The sequence below is a fragment of the Gekko japonicus genome, unplaced genomic scaffold (genome assembly GCF_001447785.1).
Source record: "Gekko japonicus isolate JY-2015 unplaced genomic scaffold, Gekko_japonicus_V1.1 scaffold204, whole genome shotgun sequence".
Classification (NCBI taxonomy): domain Eukaryota; kingdom Metazoa; phylum Chordata; class Lepidosauria; order Squamata; family Gekkonidae; genus Gekko; species Gekko japonicus.
The window spans coordinates 1,017,973-1,035,168 of record NW_015159716.1 but is presented as its reverse complement, the minus strand read 5'-3'; the positions used below and the strand labels follow the sequence as shown (position 1 = coordinate 1,035,168).

The following is a 17,196-nucleotide window of genomic DNA, read 5'->3' as shown; positions in this document are numbered from 1 at the left end:
CGTCAGGGGAAAAGCCGCCAAAAAGCGTGGCTTTTAAAAGCCGCGCCAAAGTTGAAACGGCGCGGCGGGATCCCATGGATCCCCTGGCTGCGCTGCCTTTTCTCCCCGGCATGATCAGACGCCGGGGAGAAAACACGGCCCTGACGGGGAGCCTGCCGAACTGCGCATGTCCGAGTATGCGCAGTTCGGCTAGGCGCCGGGGATGAGCCGGCGCAAGGAAGCGCCGGCGATCAAACGCCCGGCTTGCCGCGCAGCTTCCCGATGAACCACCAAGATAGGTGGTTGCAAGTTGGGGCGGATGTTCGCGGGGAAGGGCCAGTTCGGGGACGGAAGCACGACGCTTCCCAGATGTTGTGGTGTGATCGCGCCTGTTTGCTCCACCCCCGAACTGTCCCACTCCCGGCCCAAATCGCCTAGTGTGAACAGGACCCATGTAATACAAAATGTAGGAGACAGAAAATATTTTCCTTTACATTCCCTTCATTGTAATTTTGAGGTATTACCTATAGTATACAATAGTTCTTACTTCTACTGAAATACTATTGCATTCACCATTTTACGTTTTGAGTTTCAAACTTCATAGTTAATCTCTTTTGACTACATCATTAGCTTGGGGCCTGCATGTGCCTAGAAATCATGGAACTTCAGAATATACCTGGCCCCCTAACCTGGGGACATCCATGGAGAAAATGTGGGCAGTTTGGTCCTTAGTTTGTGATTTGATCTGGAATGGTCTAGGACAGGGGTCCCCAACAAGGTGCCCGTGGGCCCCATGGCACCCATTGACCCCTTTTCTGGTTCCCACCAAGTGCCACTCCCGGCCCAAATCGCCTAGTGTGAACAGGACCCATGTAATACAAAATGTAGGAGACAGAAAATATTTTCCTTTACATTCCCTTCATTGTAATTTTGAGGTATTACCTATAGTATACAATAGTTCTTACTTCTACTGAAATACTATTGCATTCACCATTTTACGTTTTGAGTTTCAAACTTCATAGTTAATCTCTTTTGACTACATCATTAGCTTGGGGCCTGCATGTGCCTAGAAATCATGGAACTTCAGAATATACCTGGCCCCCTAACCTGGGGACATCCATGGAGAAAATGTGGGCAGTTTGGTCCTTAGTTTGTGATTTGATCTGGAATGATCTAGGACAGGGGTCCCCAACATGGTGCCCGTGGGCCCCATGGCACCCGTTGACCCCTTTTCTGGTTCCCATCAAGTGTTTTTAGAATGTCGGTGGGGTGAGGTGGGGCTTTTGCTCAGCAAGGCTTCTGAGTGACTGTTTTTAAAACTGTTGCTTTTGCAGCAGCTGCCACCACAACACAAGGATCTTCACTGTGTGACTGAAGGTATACTGAAGCAACCATTTTGTAGCTGGCTCCACCTCCTGAAGCAGCCATTTTATGGCAACCCTTTTGTGGCTGTGTCCACCATGCTTTGTCAGAATTCCAAAGGTGCCCGTAGGCTTAAAAAGGTTGTGGACCCCTGATCTAGGAAGTACAGTCTTTAATCATTTCCATTATACATATAATCTATTTGATCTCATGATACCAGAGGGTTGAAGATACCGGAGTTGGCACTGTTAAGGACCAGCTGGGCCGGGCGGAGAAGTGAGTTTCTTACCTTCAGTGATGTTCAGGTGGAATGCCCCGTCCCCGGCTCGTAATATCACCAGCAAACTCAGCGCTAGGAGGAGCAGCATCTGAGGACAGGAAGAGGACAGGTTGCTAGAGGTTAGCACAATTGCATGTCACTCTCTATTCTAGAATGGATATGAACTTTGTCCCCAAAATGGCTGCCAACAGACCTAGAGAAAAATGTCCTGCCATTGTCAGTCTCCACGTGATTCCAATACAAATGTGTAAAGACATTCAAACAAATATCTGGCAACCAGTCATAGTAAAGTGCAAAAAGTGCTATTTCTACATCAAGTGTCCTGTTTTCAGAGAAAACATAGGAATTCCATGCGAACCCAGCTGACGTAGGGCTAGCCTGTGAAAACTCCATTTCAGGTATCCTCTTTAATCAAAGCAGGTATTGCTTAAGAATCCACTCATTCAAAATCTGCTCCACTGGTTTCAAAAAGGACTGGTGCAAGTCTATCAGCATACTATACTATGACTGGTTGCCAGATATTTGTTTGAATGACTTTACAAATTTGTATTGGAGCTTTCAGTCCTACGCCCTGGTCACACACACTAAATAATTCACTTTCAATCCAATTTCAGTGCACTTTCCAATTGGATTTTACTGTTCCCAATCTGCATCTAGCATTTGCTCCACTGTTTTACCAAACCCACCCTGGAACAGAAAAAGATGCGGCTCAAAACCAGCAGGCCAATGCGGTGTTGACTGCAGAGTCACCCCTAAATGGCCATAAATCTATGCAGACGGCTACCATAAAACCAAGAGATCAAATGAAGTGAAAGAAGCATAAAGTCTGGACCAGGGGTCATTTCGTAGAAAAAGAGCTAGGGGGACTCATTAGCATAACTCATTAGCATATGCCACACCCCCTGACATCACCGGAAGTGTGTCCTCCCCACAGCCGGCGGCGACCTCCAGCGGGCACCAGCAGGGAGCTCCAGGCCCCGCCCTCCCGCACCTCACCCGGGGGGATGGCGTCTCCCCGCGTCCCCCACAAATGACCCCTGGTCTGGACACTGTTATAAAATCCAACAATCAATCAAAGTCAAAGTGGCATGCAATGTAGAGGGGAATTTCTGTTCCAGCGTGGGTTGGTAAGATAGCAGAGCAAATGCTAGATGCAGATTGGTGTGTGAACCGGCACTGAAAGTGGATCGAAAGTGGATTATTTCGTGTGTGTGACTGCAGCCCTAGTATTGCATAAGTATTAATCATCAATACACACAAAATTGCTGTATAATTTGCATTTATTAATTACAACAATATATGAGTTTATAATTAGTAAGTTTTCACAGCATAATATTCTTGGTAGCTTATTTCCGTGATTCTCTCTTTATTCCTTAGACTCCAGGTGAAGAAGAAGAAGAGGGGGAGAGGGGGAGGAAGAGATTGGATTTATACCTCGCCCTTCACTTGGAGTCTCAGAGCGGCTTACAAACTCCTTTCCCTTCCCCTTCCCACAACAGACACCCTGTGAGGTAGGCGGGGCTGAGAGAACTCTTTCAAGAACTGCTCTTTCAAGAACAGCTCTGACAGAATTATGGCTTGCCCACGGTCATTCAGCAGCTGCAAGTGGAGGAGTGGGGGGATCAGACCCAGTTCTCCCAGATTAGAGTCCACGCACTTAACCACTACACCAAACTGGCTGGTGGTGGGTGGAGGTCTCCCAGTATTACAATCGGTCTCCAGGTTACAGAGATCAGTTCACCTGGAGAAAATGGCTGCTTTGGAAAGTGGACTGTGTGGCATTATATCCTGCTAAGATCCCTCCCCTCCCCAAACCCCACCTGAGGTAAAAAAAAGAATCATCACACTCTATACCAAGATCACCTTCATTTCACACAAATTGTGGATGTGATCAGTATGAATTGTGCCAATTAGGCACAGGCAATACATCTTTTCCCAATTCTGCATAAGGTACTCAGGTTCTGGTAACCTTTAAAGGACTACAGCAGCTTAGTGGCAGAACACACAACTCACTGGGCACCAGAACTGTGTAAGGGTCAGTTGACCGGCTCCAAAGGCTAGTTCATGGCTAGCGGTAGAGCAGCTGCTTGGCATGCAGAAGGTCCCAGGTTCGATCCCCGGTATCTCCACTTAAAAGGATCAGGTAGTAGGTGATGTGAAAGGCTTCTCCCTGAGACCCTGGAGAGCTGCTGCCAGTCACAGTAGGCAATACTGACCTTGACAGACGGAGGGGTCTGACTCAATATGAGGCAGCTTCATGTGTGTCCATGTGTGAAGCAGGGCAGAAGAGGGAAAGCGGCTACCAGCTTGCCATAGGGTTGCCAGGTCCCCCTTGGCCACTGACAGGGATTGGGGGTAGGTAGGATTGCCAGATCCAGGCTGGGAAACTCCTGGAGATTTGGGAATGGAGCCTGGGTAGGACAGGGACCTCTGTGGGGTTCAATGCCACGGAGTCCACCCTCCAAAGCATCCATTTTCTCCAGGGGAGCTGACCTCTGCAGTCTGAAGGTGAGCTGTAATTCCAGGGGTATCCCCAGGTCCTGCCTGGAGGCTGGCATCCCTCATTGCCGGACCCATGGTCTGAATTCAGTAGGCCGGCCTCTGTATCCTTCCATGCATTGATATTTCAATATCACTGAAGTGCAGAAAGATTTTCCTTCCATGCTGAGTTCCTAACACATCGAAATGACATACAACACTAGCATAAGCCGCCTAATATTGCAAAAATTAAATGCCAAAATATTGAAACTGGGACTCCCCCCCCCCATTTTTCACCCATCTAATTGTTGATTTTGCCAAAAGGCCGATTCCCATACTTTGTCTTCTCATTCCATTGTAGCTGGAATGTTTGATTGTCTCCAACATCTGGCATATACAAGTCTGGCAGCTGTTAACATAAACGAGACCGGTTCTTTGTCTCGAGAAGCAACGCTTCCTTTAGTGCTATATGCTAACAGAGGATCTAATTGTAAGTCTTGTCCAAGGCTCCTTTGCATTCAAATTTTGCTTTAGTACCTTGTTGTTTTTCTTCGCTAATGGACATATCCCCAATATGTAAGAAATCTTTCTACTTTTTTCCACGTTTCAAGCAGAAACTGCTTATTGTCTGCCAGCATAGTGGAGTGGCTAGAGACTGCTGGACATGGAGTTGAATCCGGCACAGGATTTCCATGAACAGAATGGGGGCATTTCCCCCCAATTCCCCCTTTCTGGGGGAGTCTCCTCTAGTAGCCATTTTTGGAGTAAGACCTTTTGGGCCACAGCAGAAGGTGAGGAAGATCTACTCTGCTGACAGAAGTGTCTTCTTCGGTCAGCAGGATCGGTTCTTGGGATCCAAGCCCTTGATTCAACTCCCTATTCAGCCATACATTTCACTGGGTCATGTTGCTTCAGTCATTCTGGCAACCTGCTCTATCTAGGGTTGCCAACCCCCAGGTGGTGGCTGGAACTTTCCTGGGATTACAACTTATCTCCAGGCAGCAGAGATCAGTTCACCTGGAGAAAATGGCTAGTTCAGAAGGTGGACTGTATGGCATTATACCCCACTGAAGTCCCTCCCTTCCCCGAACCCCATACTTCTCGGGCTCCACCTGCAAAATCTCCAGGTATTTCCCAACCTGGAGCTGGCAACTCTAACCCTATCTCATGCCTTGACCTGGATGGCCCAGGCTAGCCTGATTTCATCAGATCTCAGAAACTAAGCAGGGTCAGGTCAGCCCTGGTTAGTATTTGGATGGAAAATCACCAAGGAAGTCCAGGGTTGCTGTGCAGTAGGGTTGCCATTCCCCCGACGGGGGTGGGGGTTTACCTGCTTTGGGGCTCCCAATCTGCTGCCGGCCAGCTGGCCAGCAGGGGGAGCCGCGCCCCCAAAGAGACCAGTTTGCACCAACATGCCTGGCGCAATGATGTCACCTGGAGGTGATGTCATCATGCAGGGCACGTTGCATGGGGACACTCTAGCATTTGAGAAAAACCTCTATGATTACCACCATTTTTTTCCCTCTCAAATGCTAGAGCATCCCCCCTGCAACATGCCCTGCGCAATGACGTCACTTCCGGGGGATGTCATCATGGCGGGCACGCAAAGCGCATGCACAGAAAAGTCCCAGGCACAGAGAGGGACATCCCCCCCTCCCGCCGGCAGCCAGGTAACACCGGGCAACCCTACTGTGCAGAGGGAGGCCATGGCAAATCATCTCTGTTTAATCACTTGCCTTGAAAACCCTACCGGGTTGCTGTAAGTCGGCTGCAACTTGGTGGCCCTTTACACTCTGTCTCACAGGATTGTTGTAAGATTAAAATGAGGGAAAGATAGTCACGCCTGCTCTCTGGAGCTTCCTGAGTGGCTGAGGTAAAACAAGTTCACTAAAGAATATCGCTAGGGTACTGTGGCACTGGACATCGCCATGAAACCATTCTCTCTTATAGTCATGTACCACAGAAAATGGCATCCAGTTACCCAGATGTGTGTGTATGTACATTATCTCTGTCCCTTTGAGCCCCTTTCACCATGTATTGGACTTGGTCAAGTTCACATCCTTACTCCCCTTTCATCAGTTTTCTCCAAAGGTCCTCAGATTTCTCAAGCAGTCATTCTCCTGTAAAAGCAAAAGTAAATGGGCTCCCCTTTGAGAATACTCAAACCAAGGAGAATAGACATCCTTCGTTTTGTTCCTATTTTCACCGTATTTCACTCTGTTATTGTCAACCAACGTGTCATACGTACATGCTGCTTGCTCTCTCCATGTCTTGAAGGATAAGTAAAGCACATGCGTGTCAGGGGGAAGAGTCAGTGTGCTGAGAGGAAAGCACCATTTCCCCAATATAAAAACTCCCCTGAAGTTGCTGTTTAGCTTGTGTGAGGAAAACATCCAGATACCATAACAGTGTCCCTAAGAACAGAGAGGAGCCCTGCGGCATCTGAAAGACAAGCACACACTCTTGTATCCATAAAAGCTAACAGCCGTTGATGGAGGATATCTCTTCCCTGGATTTTTCTAGGCCTCCTTTAAAGCCATCTAGGTTTGTAACTAAGGTTGTCAGCCTCCAGGGCTGCTATGGTTGCCAGCCTCCAGGTGACACATGGCCATCTCCTGCTATTACAATTAATCTCCAGATGATCAAGATCCTGGAGAAAATGGCTGCTTTGGAGGGTGGACTTTCTGGCTGAAGTCCCTCCCCTCCCCAAACCCGGCTCTCCCCAGGCCCCGCACCCTCAAAACCTTCAGGTATTTCCTGACCCAGAGCTGGCGACCTTATTTGTAACCCATCTCTGCATTTTGAGGCATTATTCATTCTGCCTCAAGTTATTTTAACTCTGCACTTTGTTACTATTCCGAAGTCTACTGCCAAACAGTTCTCCTGTGTGGCCTCAGATTCTAGTATTAAGAGACCAGGAAGGGGGAAAATCTCACTGCATACTTTCTTCATGCAATGCACAATTTTATAAATCACTATCATTCTGCCTGTTAGCTGTCTCTTTTCTAACTTCAAAAGCCCTGAATGCTTCCAGTTTGGATCCACCAGAGTGTTTCCACAGACAGAAGGATTTCCACAGGATTTCAGGGACATTTAGGGGGCTGCAGCTGCGGTCAGGATTTTTTAATTGGGGGGGGGGGCTTTAAATAAGTCAGGGGCACTGACATCACAAAAATAAATAAATAAACTTAAAAGAAAATTTTAAAACTCACGCTCACCAGTTGGAGCACCTGTAAACTGCTTTGGACCAAGGAGGCTGCTAAATTCTCCTGCGTAAATGCCCAGAGAGAGTGGGCAGGGCACTAGAGGGAGCCGCAGCCTCTGCTGCTGCCATAGAACAAATGGAAGTGGTTCCCGAGCGCATGTTTCTTGCACCCAGGCAGGCAAGACGCAAAAGGGACGGCAGCGGGGAAGCAAGCCTTGCTTGGGGAAGAGGCAGCGGTGGGCCCTGGCTAGATGGAAGTCGTGGGGCCTTGGCAGGAAGTTGGGGGATGGGCCCCCAAATGCCCCACTGCAGCTATGGGCCTGGCTGCAGCAGGAGGGGATTGGCAAGAAAATCATGTTCCACGGGTGGAAATCCTTCTGCCCATGGAAACACTTTAGTAGATCCAAGCTACAGTCAGTCCCTTGCTAGCTTATATGCTCTCTCTTTTTAACTTTTGCAGCTCTACAACATCTTTTTAGAAATGGGGCCACCAGAATTGTATGCAGTCCTCCAAATGCAGCTGCAGCATCCAGCTCCCAGCAGTTTTATTTCAGGCCATTTCTATTGCAAACATGACCTAGGCCTAGAGTGGCCAACCTCCAGGTTTCTACAGAATCACTACAATAAATGATTTTGCAAACATAGCTTTATTGACTCTTCGTTATTTTTGTCACGGATGTTGTGTTTGGATTTTTTCAACCTCCAGGTGGCGACTGGAGATCTCCCAAGATTTTAATTAATCTCCAGACGACGTGCATCAGTTCACTTGGGGGGAAAACCACCACTTTGGAAGGTGGACTCTATGGCATGGTATCCCGTTGAAGTCCCAGACCCTGCCCTCCTCAGGTGCTACCCTCAAAATCTCCAGGTATTTCCCAACCTGGAGCTGGCAACCCAAGGCCTGAAGCAAGAGGAGGAGCCTGCCTTTGTTGGAGGGAGGCTGATGATGAACATGGCTTCTGGCACACCACACCCTCTGGATCCCCACGTCCATGCGTGTTACTTTGAAGCAGCTTATTCCACTCTTTGCTTGTGCAGGATGATCTGCAATTAAAACATAAGAGGGGCCCTGCTGGATTAGACCAGTGAAGGACTGCCAACCCCACACTGAGAAATTCCTGGAAATCTGGGAGGTGGAGCCTGGGGAGGGCGGGGTTTGGGGAGGAGAGGAGAGGGAGCTCAGCGGGATATAAGGCCAGGAAGTCCATCCATTTCCTCCAGGGGAATCAACCTCCGTAGTCTGGACAGGGCTTTTTTTGTAGAAAAAGCCCAGCAGGAACTCATTAGCATAACAGGCCACACCCAACAGCAGAAGCTCATTAGCATATTAGGTCACACCCCATGCTTTCCCTTGGCTTGCCTGGGCAACCCGTGGCTGCGGGGAACCCAGGCCAGGCCTTCCCTCTGGAGCCACGCACGCGGAGGTTTTGGCTGTAATGGGCGTGGCCAACTCTGAAGCCAGCCGGAACTCCGTTCCTGTGCGTTCCTGCCCAAAAATAGCCCTGAGTCTGAAACATCTGGAAACTGGCAGCCCTAGACTAGTGGCCCATCTAGTCCAGCGTCCTGTTCCACATAGTGGCCAACCAGCTGAAGAAGAAGAAGAGATTGGATTTCTACCCCTCCCTTCACTACCCAAGGGAGTCTCAGAGCGGCTTACAAACTCCTTTCCCTTCCCCTCCCCACCACAGACACCCTGTGAGGTAGGTGGGGCTGAGAGAGCTCTTGACAGAGACTGCTCTTTCTCAAGAACAGCTCTTATCAGAACTACGGCTTCCCCAAGGTCATCCAGCAAGTGGAGGAGTGGGGAATCAAACCCAGTTCTCCCAGATTACACTACACCAAACTGGCACTACACCAAGCTGCCCTGGAGGAACAACAAAACAGTATAGAGGCCAAGTCCTTCTCCGGGTGTTGGCTCCTAGCACTGCAATCTGCCTCCAGGTTTAATTTTGAGTTAAGATGGATCAGCCACTTCTAACAACACAGGCAGTGATTTCCTGCAACGTTCTGTTGAGGGTACCAAAATAAGAATTTACCAGAACAGAGGGAGGGGCAGAAAGGGCCAAATAGTACATGAACCAGGAACAAACAGAGACCCTTAACATGGCCAGAAACGGAACCCCATCATCCTGGTTTCGTCCCAGACTGCTTCACTGTTTCTAAAGACATTGTATTCAAAGAAACAACTGAGACCAGAGAAGAAACAAGAATGAGGTAGACATATAGTGCTGAACAGAGTCTGGACATTTAAAGTGTGTGTGTGTGTGGGGGGGGGGGACAGATTGATAGGCGAGAAGAGAGCACTGCTGCCCTCTAGTGAGTGCTCTTTAAAACAGTGGGCTTCTCTTTATTCCTTTGTTTCTGCTACACTCTAGTGGTTATCAGGATTGCTGCACATGACAAGGCAATGTGTTTTTTTTTACAATTATGTTAATATATTTATTTAAAATGTTTATATCCTGCCCTATCTCCTTGGTCTCCAGGTGTTTTTTTTCCCAGCACCTGGGCTACTCCAAGAAATATAAAATCTAAAAAACTCTAAATGTGGAGCATGGGGCGGGGGAGGAACGGAGCGCATGGATTTACAGATGCCAGTTCTTTCCTATGCACAGACACACAGATTATCAGCTTGGCGACCGCACTGACCCCAATCAGACTCTGCATCCTGGGGATAGTGTTATCACAGCATCTGTCGTCTGTTAAGGCTCCATTCCAATCTCATCTTCTTTTGCTTCAGTTTTATTTAGGTCTGCCGAGTCGGGCCAGAATATGGATGGAGATGCGTGTTCAAATGTGCCTTCAAATGGACTTCTCATTACAAGCTCCTGCAGAGTGCAGGGGGTTGGACTAGATGACCCTCTAGGTCCCTTCCAACTCTAACATTCTATGATTCTAAGTGATGTGGTGGAAAGAGAAAGCATCTGCCCATGTGTTCCGATGTACTTTTGGATGCTGGTCAGATCTACCCCCATGATTTTCACAAAGATCTCTTCAGCTGGATCCAGGTGGCTACCCTTATTATTGTTAACAATTCAATGACACAACAGTACTCTGGGGATTTTTGAAAAATATCTAGAAACAGCACATAAAATGCAGCAACAATTAGCAATATGTAAACACGCCTCTGCTCAGATGACAGATGACAAATGGTTTCCAGATGTTAAACCATGTGAGAAACCAAACAGAATACGAGGGACTCCCATGGTGAACACAAGACTCCCAAAGGCTACTTCCACAAAGGATTTTTACTCTGCACAGGCAGCAAGAAGACCCTAGAGTATTTGGGAGAATCCATATGATGATATGCCTAATCTTGTGGGAAACCTACCTGATGGACAACATCACCGATAAAATAAACAGATCTCTTTTGAAATCGGCCAAAACAAACTTTGATAGCAAATGGTTCCCAATACTAGAATTCTTATCACATCATGAATTTATCTCACCAGAATGGAAACAACTACAGAGATGGCTTTGACTCTTAATCTTCCTCAGGGCGTACAATACATCTGATCTCATTATAGATATATCCCCATCTGACTTGGCGTTAAGGATACCTCCCACCCATGACACTCCATAGTACTCTGTGTTATAACAGGATCTAAGATTTACCTTTTATTGAAGTAGCACTATTGTTAAAACATCACATTGTTGTTAAGTTAAATAATGCAACTAACCTATGCTTTTTATCAATTGCATTTTTGTACATTCTAAAATATAAAATGAACTACGTTGTTATGTAATTTTACTGTTTTGCGTTCTACTATAAAAATTATAAATAAAATAAAATGATATGCCTAACCTAAGCACCATTCATCTGGCCTCCTTTGAGCTGGATCAATCTCTCTGAGTGGAGCCCTGCAAAAGGAGAGGAGTGCTGCGGCAGCATTTAGATGGGGGCTGTTTGCCTGGCTTGGGTGTTATTGAATAGCAGGGTGGTTTTTTCTTCTCTGCTTCCCACAGCATTGTGGTGTTTCAGTGCACCTCCCAGGTTTGCTCTGTATTTCCTGAAATCTTTCCCAAACCTGCTTTGTGGCAATGTGTTGGGAAAGAACACAAGAACACTAGGGTGGTAACCATGAGGAGAGGAAAGTATGAATCTTCCCAGTCCCATCTATACTGGCATCACATTCCCTGCCCAGTCCCCATGGCGGCCATTTTCCTTGCTTCAGGAGGGACTTCTGAATAGAACTGAATATTGTTATAGGGTTATAACATTATGACAATCTGTCTGGTTCTCTAAGTTCCCATCTTCCATTTTAAAAAAGAGACTGTAGCTCATGACACTGTGGAAATATCAGGAGAAAGGCATATCTCTGCCATGAAAGGGGCTTGAGACCAACTTATTTCAGGGGACCGGACAGACGGATTGTGTTTGAACCAGTGTTCAAAATCCTGGAAGATACTTGGGGTCACATTAAAATTGACCTAAGCCAGATAGAATTGTACTGTTGTGTCTTCTATTTAGTTGAAGACTCCATGTCTCCTAAAGACGATGGAGGTTCACCAACACCTAGGGTTGCCAATTTCATTTTGGGAAAATCCTGGAGATTTTGGGGCAGAGCCTAGAAAAGGTAGAGTTTGGGAAGGGAAAGGAACACAGCAGAGATGTGATGCCATTGGTTCCACTCACTGAACCTCCCATATTCTCCAGGAAAACCTATCTCCATAGTCTCAGCTGTAATTCTTGGAGAACTTCTGGCCCCGGCTGGAGATTGGCAACCATACAAGACTCCATATGTAGCAAGTGGTAACAGTACTGGGTCCAAAGACCATCTCAGAGACCATATCTAAACAAGAAACCCAAAATATGTGTGTGTGGGGGTGAAAAGTATGCAGACGGAGAGTGATTCAGCTAAGCATACCTTTATTTAGTTCAGGACAAAGACAACTGATCGGCTCGCAGGCCGGTTTATATGCATTCAGACAACCCGCCACCAAGTACACCTAAACACACCCCCTACCCCCGATAGGCTATTTACAGTAACCGGACGACCATTGGTCCCCCGGCTGGGAAGCTAGCCCTTTTGATTGGGCCGGCTAGGATCCTTCGGATCCTTTGTCTTTCGACTGAAGCTACAGATGAATTGTGCCTGGCCAGCCCGGGCAAGTCCGGGCATGTCAGGCTGAATACATTATAGTGGGGTTATAAATCGAGGCACTGTTGTTGCACAAGGTGATTCCAATATCTTTGTATGTGTGGTAATGCTCTTTTTCTCAATGAAGCACGCTAGTGCACTGATCTGCTAGTCAGAGACACATGGGAAGGGTAAGGGTTCACATCCTGCGTCCATGGGTCTGTGCGTGCTGACATTGCCAACAGGCCTGGAGAAAAATATCCTGCCCCTTTAATAGAGGCTTAATGTGTGGAAATGGGCAGATAAATCTTTTCATTTTTGTTGTTGTTGTTCAGTCGCACAGTCGAGTCCGACTCTTCGTGACCCCATGGACCAGATCACGCCAGGCCTTCCTGTCTTCCACCGTCCTCTGAAGTTGGCTCAATTTCATGTTCGTTGCATCTATGACACTGTCTGACCATCTCATCCTTTACTGTCCCCGTCTTCTTTGACCTTCAATCTTTCCCAGCATCAGGGTCTTCTCCAGTGAGTGCTCCCTTCTCATTTGGTGGCCAAAGTATTTGAGCTTCAGTTTCATTATCTGGCCTTCCAGGGAACAGTCAGGGCTGATTTCTTTTAGGATTGACTGATTTGATCTTCTTGCAGTCCAAGGGACTCTCAAGAGTCTTCTCCAGCACCATAGTTCAAAAGAAACTATTCTTCGGCGCTCGGCCTTCCTTATAGTCCAACTCTCGCAGCCATACATGACTACTGGGAATGCCATTGCTTTGACCATGTGGACTTTTGTTGGCAGGGAGTGTCTCTACTTTTTATCATGCTGTTTAGGTTCGCCATCGCTTTCCTCCCAAGGAGCAGGCGTCTTTTAATTTCATCATCCCCTGGTGAATAACATCTCATTAAGCCTCTGTTGAAGTGACAGGGCAGAGGCAAGGGGCATGACTATCTCCTTCACAAACCTTGGTGCTCTTATGAGAGGGCACCTGGCATGGCTAGATGCAGAAATGGAGGGGGTATGTGTGACGAGAGTTCAGGCAGAGTGGTGCTCCCAGTGTCAAGAGGGCCCAAGTGCATACTCCAAAGTACAAAGTTATGGTGCAGATTCACCTTAAAATGTATAAAGAGGGATAAGCTTATAAGATCAAGGCAAAAAAAGAAATGGAATTGTTTTGAAGTTGCTAAGTAAAATCAGAACCCTGAATGCCCAAAGGAACACATAGGTAATGGCTGCGGTCCTGACTGAGAGGAAACCAGCCCCAATCACCCACCTACGGTTACCAACCAGGTGGAACCTGGAGTTCGCCTTATACCTTAAACCCTCGTTTCTGATCAGTCCAGTCTGAAAACATTGTATGACCTTGAAGCGCTTGAGCGCCGTTACACAATTAAATGCTTTCTGAATATCCTTTAGTTAAGTTTGCATATGCACGGTGTGAAAACACTTAACAACCACACCAGTAAAGTAAATATAATCGGAAATGAACTAATGGGCTCTGCTTCTGGTGAAATTTAGAAAGCCCATAAGACTACCTGTATTGTTGGAATCCGAGAATCATTGTGCAGAATGTTTTCCTGCATGGACAAAAAAACTTCGACATCAGCTTCAACATCAAATAGCTGGTGCTCTTTAAAATATTCAATATCAAATAGCTGGTGTGCGCTTTAAATATCCTAGGGATACATCACAATCTGTACATTGCAGCTGGCAACTGTGGCTCACCAAATGTGTACGGGGAGGCCTGGTGCCTTGGAGGATGCCATATGCAAACATTACAAGACTGTGGATTTATATGCCTCCGCATCAGATTCGGGCTGCTTCTGCACAGTGAGGCATCCCCACTGTGTTGTCATTTCACTTGCTGCAACCACAGAGTATCCAGATGCAGGATTTCTTTGTGTGCTCCCTGGCCCTCTCCCTGTGCCTGTCCCACCCCCACCCCATTTTACTGAGGGGCTTTTTGCTAGCTTTTTAAAAAAAATCTGTATTTGCTATCATGTTATAATGCAGAGGTTCCCAGAGTGGTATTCATGGGCACCGTGGCACCTGCTGTCACCTTTCCTGGTAGCCATTCATGAGCTATTTTGATAGACTTTGGCCCCTGCCACACGAGGGAAGAAGGGACGGCCAAAGTGCGGCTTTTAAAAAGCCGCACCTAAATAGGCACGCGGCGGCAGGATCATACAGATCCCCTGAGCCGCTGTGCATTTGCTCCCCGGCATGATCAGATGCTGGGGAGACGGGGAGAAAGGCACGGGGGTCTGCTGAACTGCGCATGTCGGAGCATGCGCAGTTCGGCAAGGAGCTGGGGATGCACTGGCGAAAGATTGCGCCGGCGATCCCACGGCCAGCGTTGCTGTGGCCGTTCGAAAAGAACCACCTCGTTAGGTGGTTCTTTTTTGGCGCGGATCATCGCTGGAAGGGCCGGATCGGGGACGGACATGGTACGCTTCCCAGATGTTGCGGTGGGATCGCGCCCGTTTGCTCCGCCCCCATTCCGTCCCTCTCCCGGCCCTAATCCTCTCGTGTGGACAGGGCCTTTGTAGAGTGCTGCAGGCAGTTAATGTTAGGCTGGGCCTCTGCCTCACTTTGTGCACTTTGATACAGTTTTCTAAAATGTAAGAGACAGAGGCATTCTTGGGGGAGAGGTACTGAGCACAGAAGAACAAATGTTCTCTGTGTATCAACAAATAAAAAGCTTATCTGCTGGCTTGCCGACACGTAACGAGACGATGTAACATGCGAGAATAGAATGAGCCCGTGCATGGAAACACGCTGGAAACGAAAGCCATTGTTCTGTGATAGTTCTGTTGAAGGCCACTGCTTGCTAAGCATAGAGGAAGATAAGAGAACAAAGAGAACTTGTGAGGGGCACAAAATAAGGATGGAAGAAATACGCATGCTTGAGAAGCCATTTATTGCGTACTATAAAAGCTAATGCCTTAATGTTTTGGGCGGACCTCTTGGCAATTCTTTACTGGGGTCTTCTTTATTTGAATAAACTTTCACTCTGCTTGGAAGGAATCTCTCCTATTGTGTTTTTTATTGGAGTGAGGCACAGCTTTGTGCATGTTTTAAAACGTTTTAAAATGTAACTTTGGCAGCAGCTGCCACCATAGCAGAAGGATCTTCACCGTGTGACTGAAGGTAAGCTGGCGCAGCCATTTTGTTTCTGTGGTAGTCATGTTGTGGTGGCCATTTTGTGGCTGCGCCACTCTACACTGTGACAGAAGTCCAAAGGTGGCTGCAGGCTCCAAAAGGTTGGGAACCCCTGCTACAGTATTATAATGCTGGTCGGATTTTTCTTAAATGCTGGCCAAAAGTCCTCTATAGTGGCACAAGGGGGAAACCTAGGCCCTAGGGCTGCCAAATGCAGCCGGGGGGCGGGGAATCCCCCGTTTCGGAGCCCCGATTCCCGGCGCGCCGGAATCAGGGCCCGGGGGAAACCCCACCCCCGCGTGCGCGTCACCCGGAAGTGACGTCGCACGCTGGGGGCAGGGCCACGCGATTTGAGGGGAAAACAAAGAGTTTTCCCCTCAAATGGCAGCCATTTGAGGGGAAAACTCTTTGTTTTCCCCTCAAATCGCGTGGCCCCGCCCCCAGCGTGCGACGTCACTTCCGGGTGACGTGCACGCTGCTCGCGCTACGCGCACGCGCGCCCGGGATCGTCCGGGAGCCCCCCGCTCCCGGACGATCCAGATTTGGCAACCCTACTAGGCCCTGTCCATACGAGTGGTTTTGGGCCGGGAGAGGGACGAATCGGGGCCGCAGCAAACGGGCGCAATCCCACAGCAACATCTGGGAATTGTGCTGCGCCCATTCCCAATCCGCCCCTCCTGGCCAAAACCCGCACCAAAAAAGAACCACCTACCTGGGTGGCTCATCCTGAAGGGCCGCAGCAAGTGCGGCCATCGCCAGCCTCCCCTTCCCACCGTCGCTTTCTCCCCGGCATCTGATCGTGCCGGGGAGCGACAGCGCCGCGGCATGGGATCCCGCCCGGCGTCTCAACTTTGGTGCGGCTCAGAATTAGCCGCGCTTCGCCCGTCGCTTTTCCTGCCATGTGGCAGCAGCCATAGTTAGTTATTTAGAACAGTTCTATGTCACCTCTTCAGGAAACCTGCTCAAGGCAGCTTACAAGTAAAGCAGAATAAAAACACCAACAGATAAAAATGATTTTAAAATTAAGAAACTATTAAAAGTTAGCAGTAAGAAACCAGCACTAAAAATACACAAGCCAAAGTGTAAGTACAGCATAAAACATTTAACAGAATTTAAAAAGTCTCATAGGCTAGTGCAAACTTTAAAATAATGTGAACGATCAACCCATAATTAAAAGCCTGGACCAAAAGGATCAGTTTATCCTGGCACCTAAAAGAGAGCACAGTTGACACCAGGCAAACTCATGGATATTGTACAGACAAGGTGCCACCACTGAAAAGATCCTGCTTTTGCTAGCCTCCTGCCTCACTTCTACAAGTGAGGGCTTGGGAGGCAGATCTTAAGTGGTAGACTGGGCAGTACAGGTGGAGGCAGTTCTCCAGAATCCCCAGTACCAAGCCATTTAGGGCCTTATTGGTCATAGCCAGCCATTTGAGGTGTGCCTGCAAATAGATGGGCAGCCAGTACAGATTCTTCAGCAAAGGGGTGTTATGATCACTATATCCTGCCCAGGGGTCATTTCGTAGAAAAAGAGGTGCAGGAGCATAACTTATTTGCATATGCCACGCCCCCTGACATCACCGGGAGCGTGTCAGAAGGCAACACCCACCGCTCAGGCTCCACTGGACTGTTTTGGATTGCTAGCTATTTTGGGGGGGGG

The 17,196-nt window shown here is 48.1% G+C and overlaps 1 protein-coding gene across 1 annotated transcript in view; it reads right to left on the bottom strand.

Annotated features, from left to right (window-relative positions):
* The window catches only part of GABBR1 (gamma-aminobutyric acid (GABA) B receptor, 1), a 133,352-nt gene that overhangs the window by 95,096 nt on the left and 21,060 nt on the right, over positions 1-17,196 (bottom strand). The window contains exon 3 of the mRNA XM_015413888.1: positions 1,631-1,709. Coding sequence (XP_015269374.1) covers positions 1,631-1,709 — 79 coding nt within the window. The remainder of the gene's footprint in view (positions 1-1,630; positions 1,710-17,196) is intronic.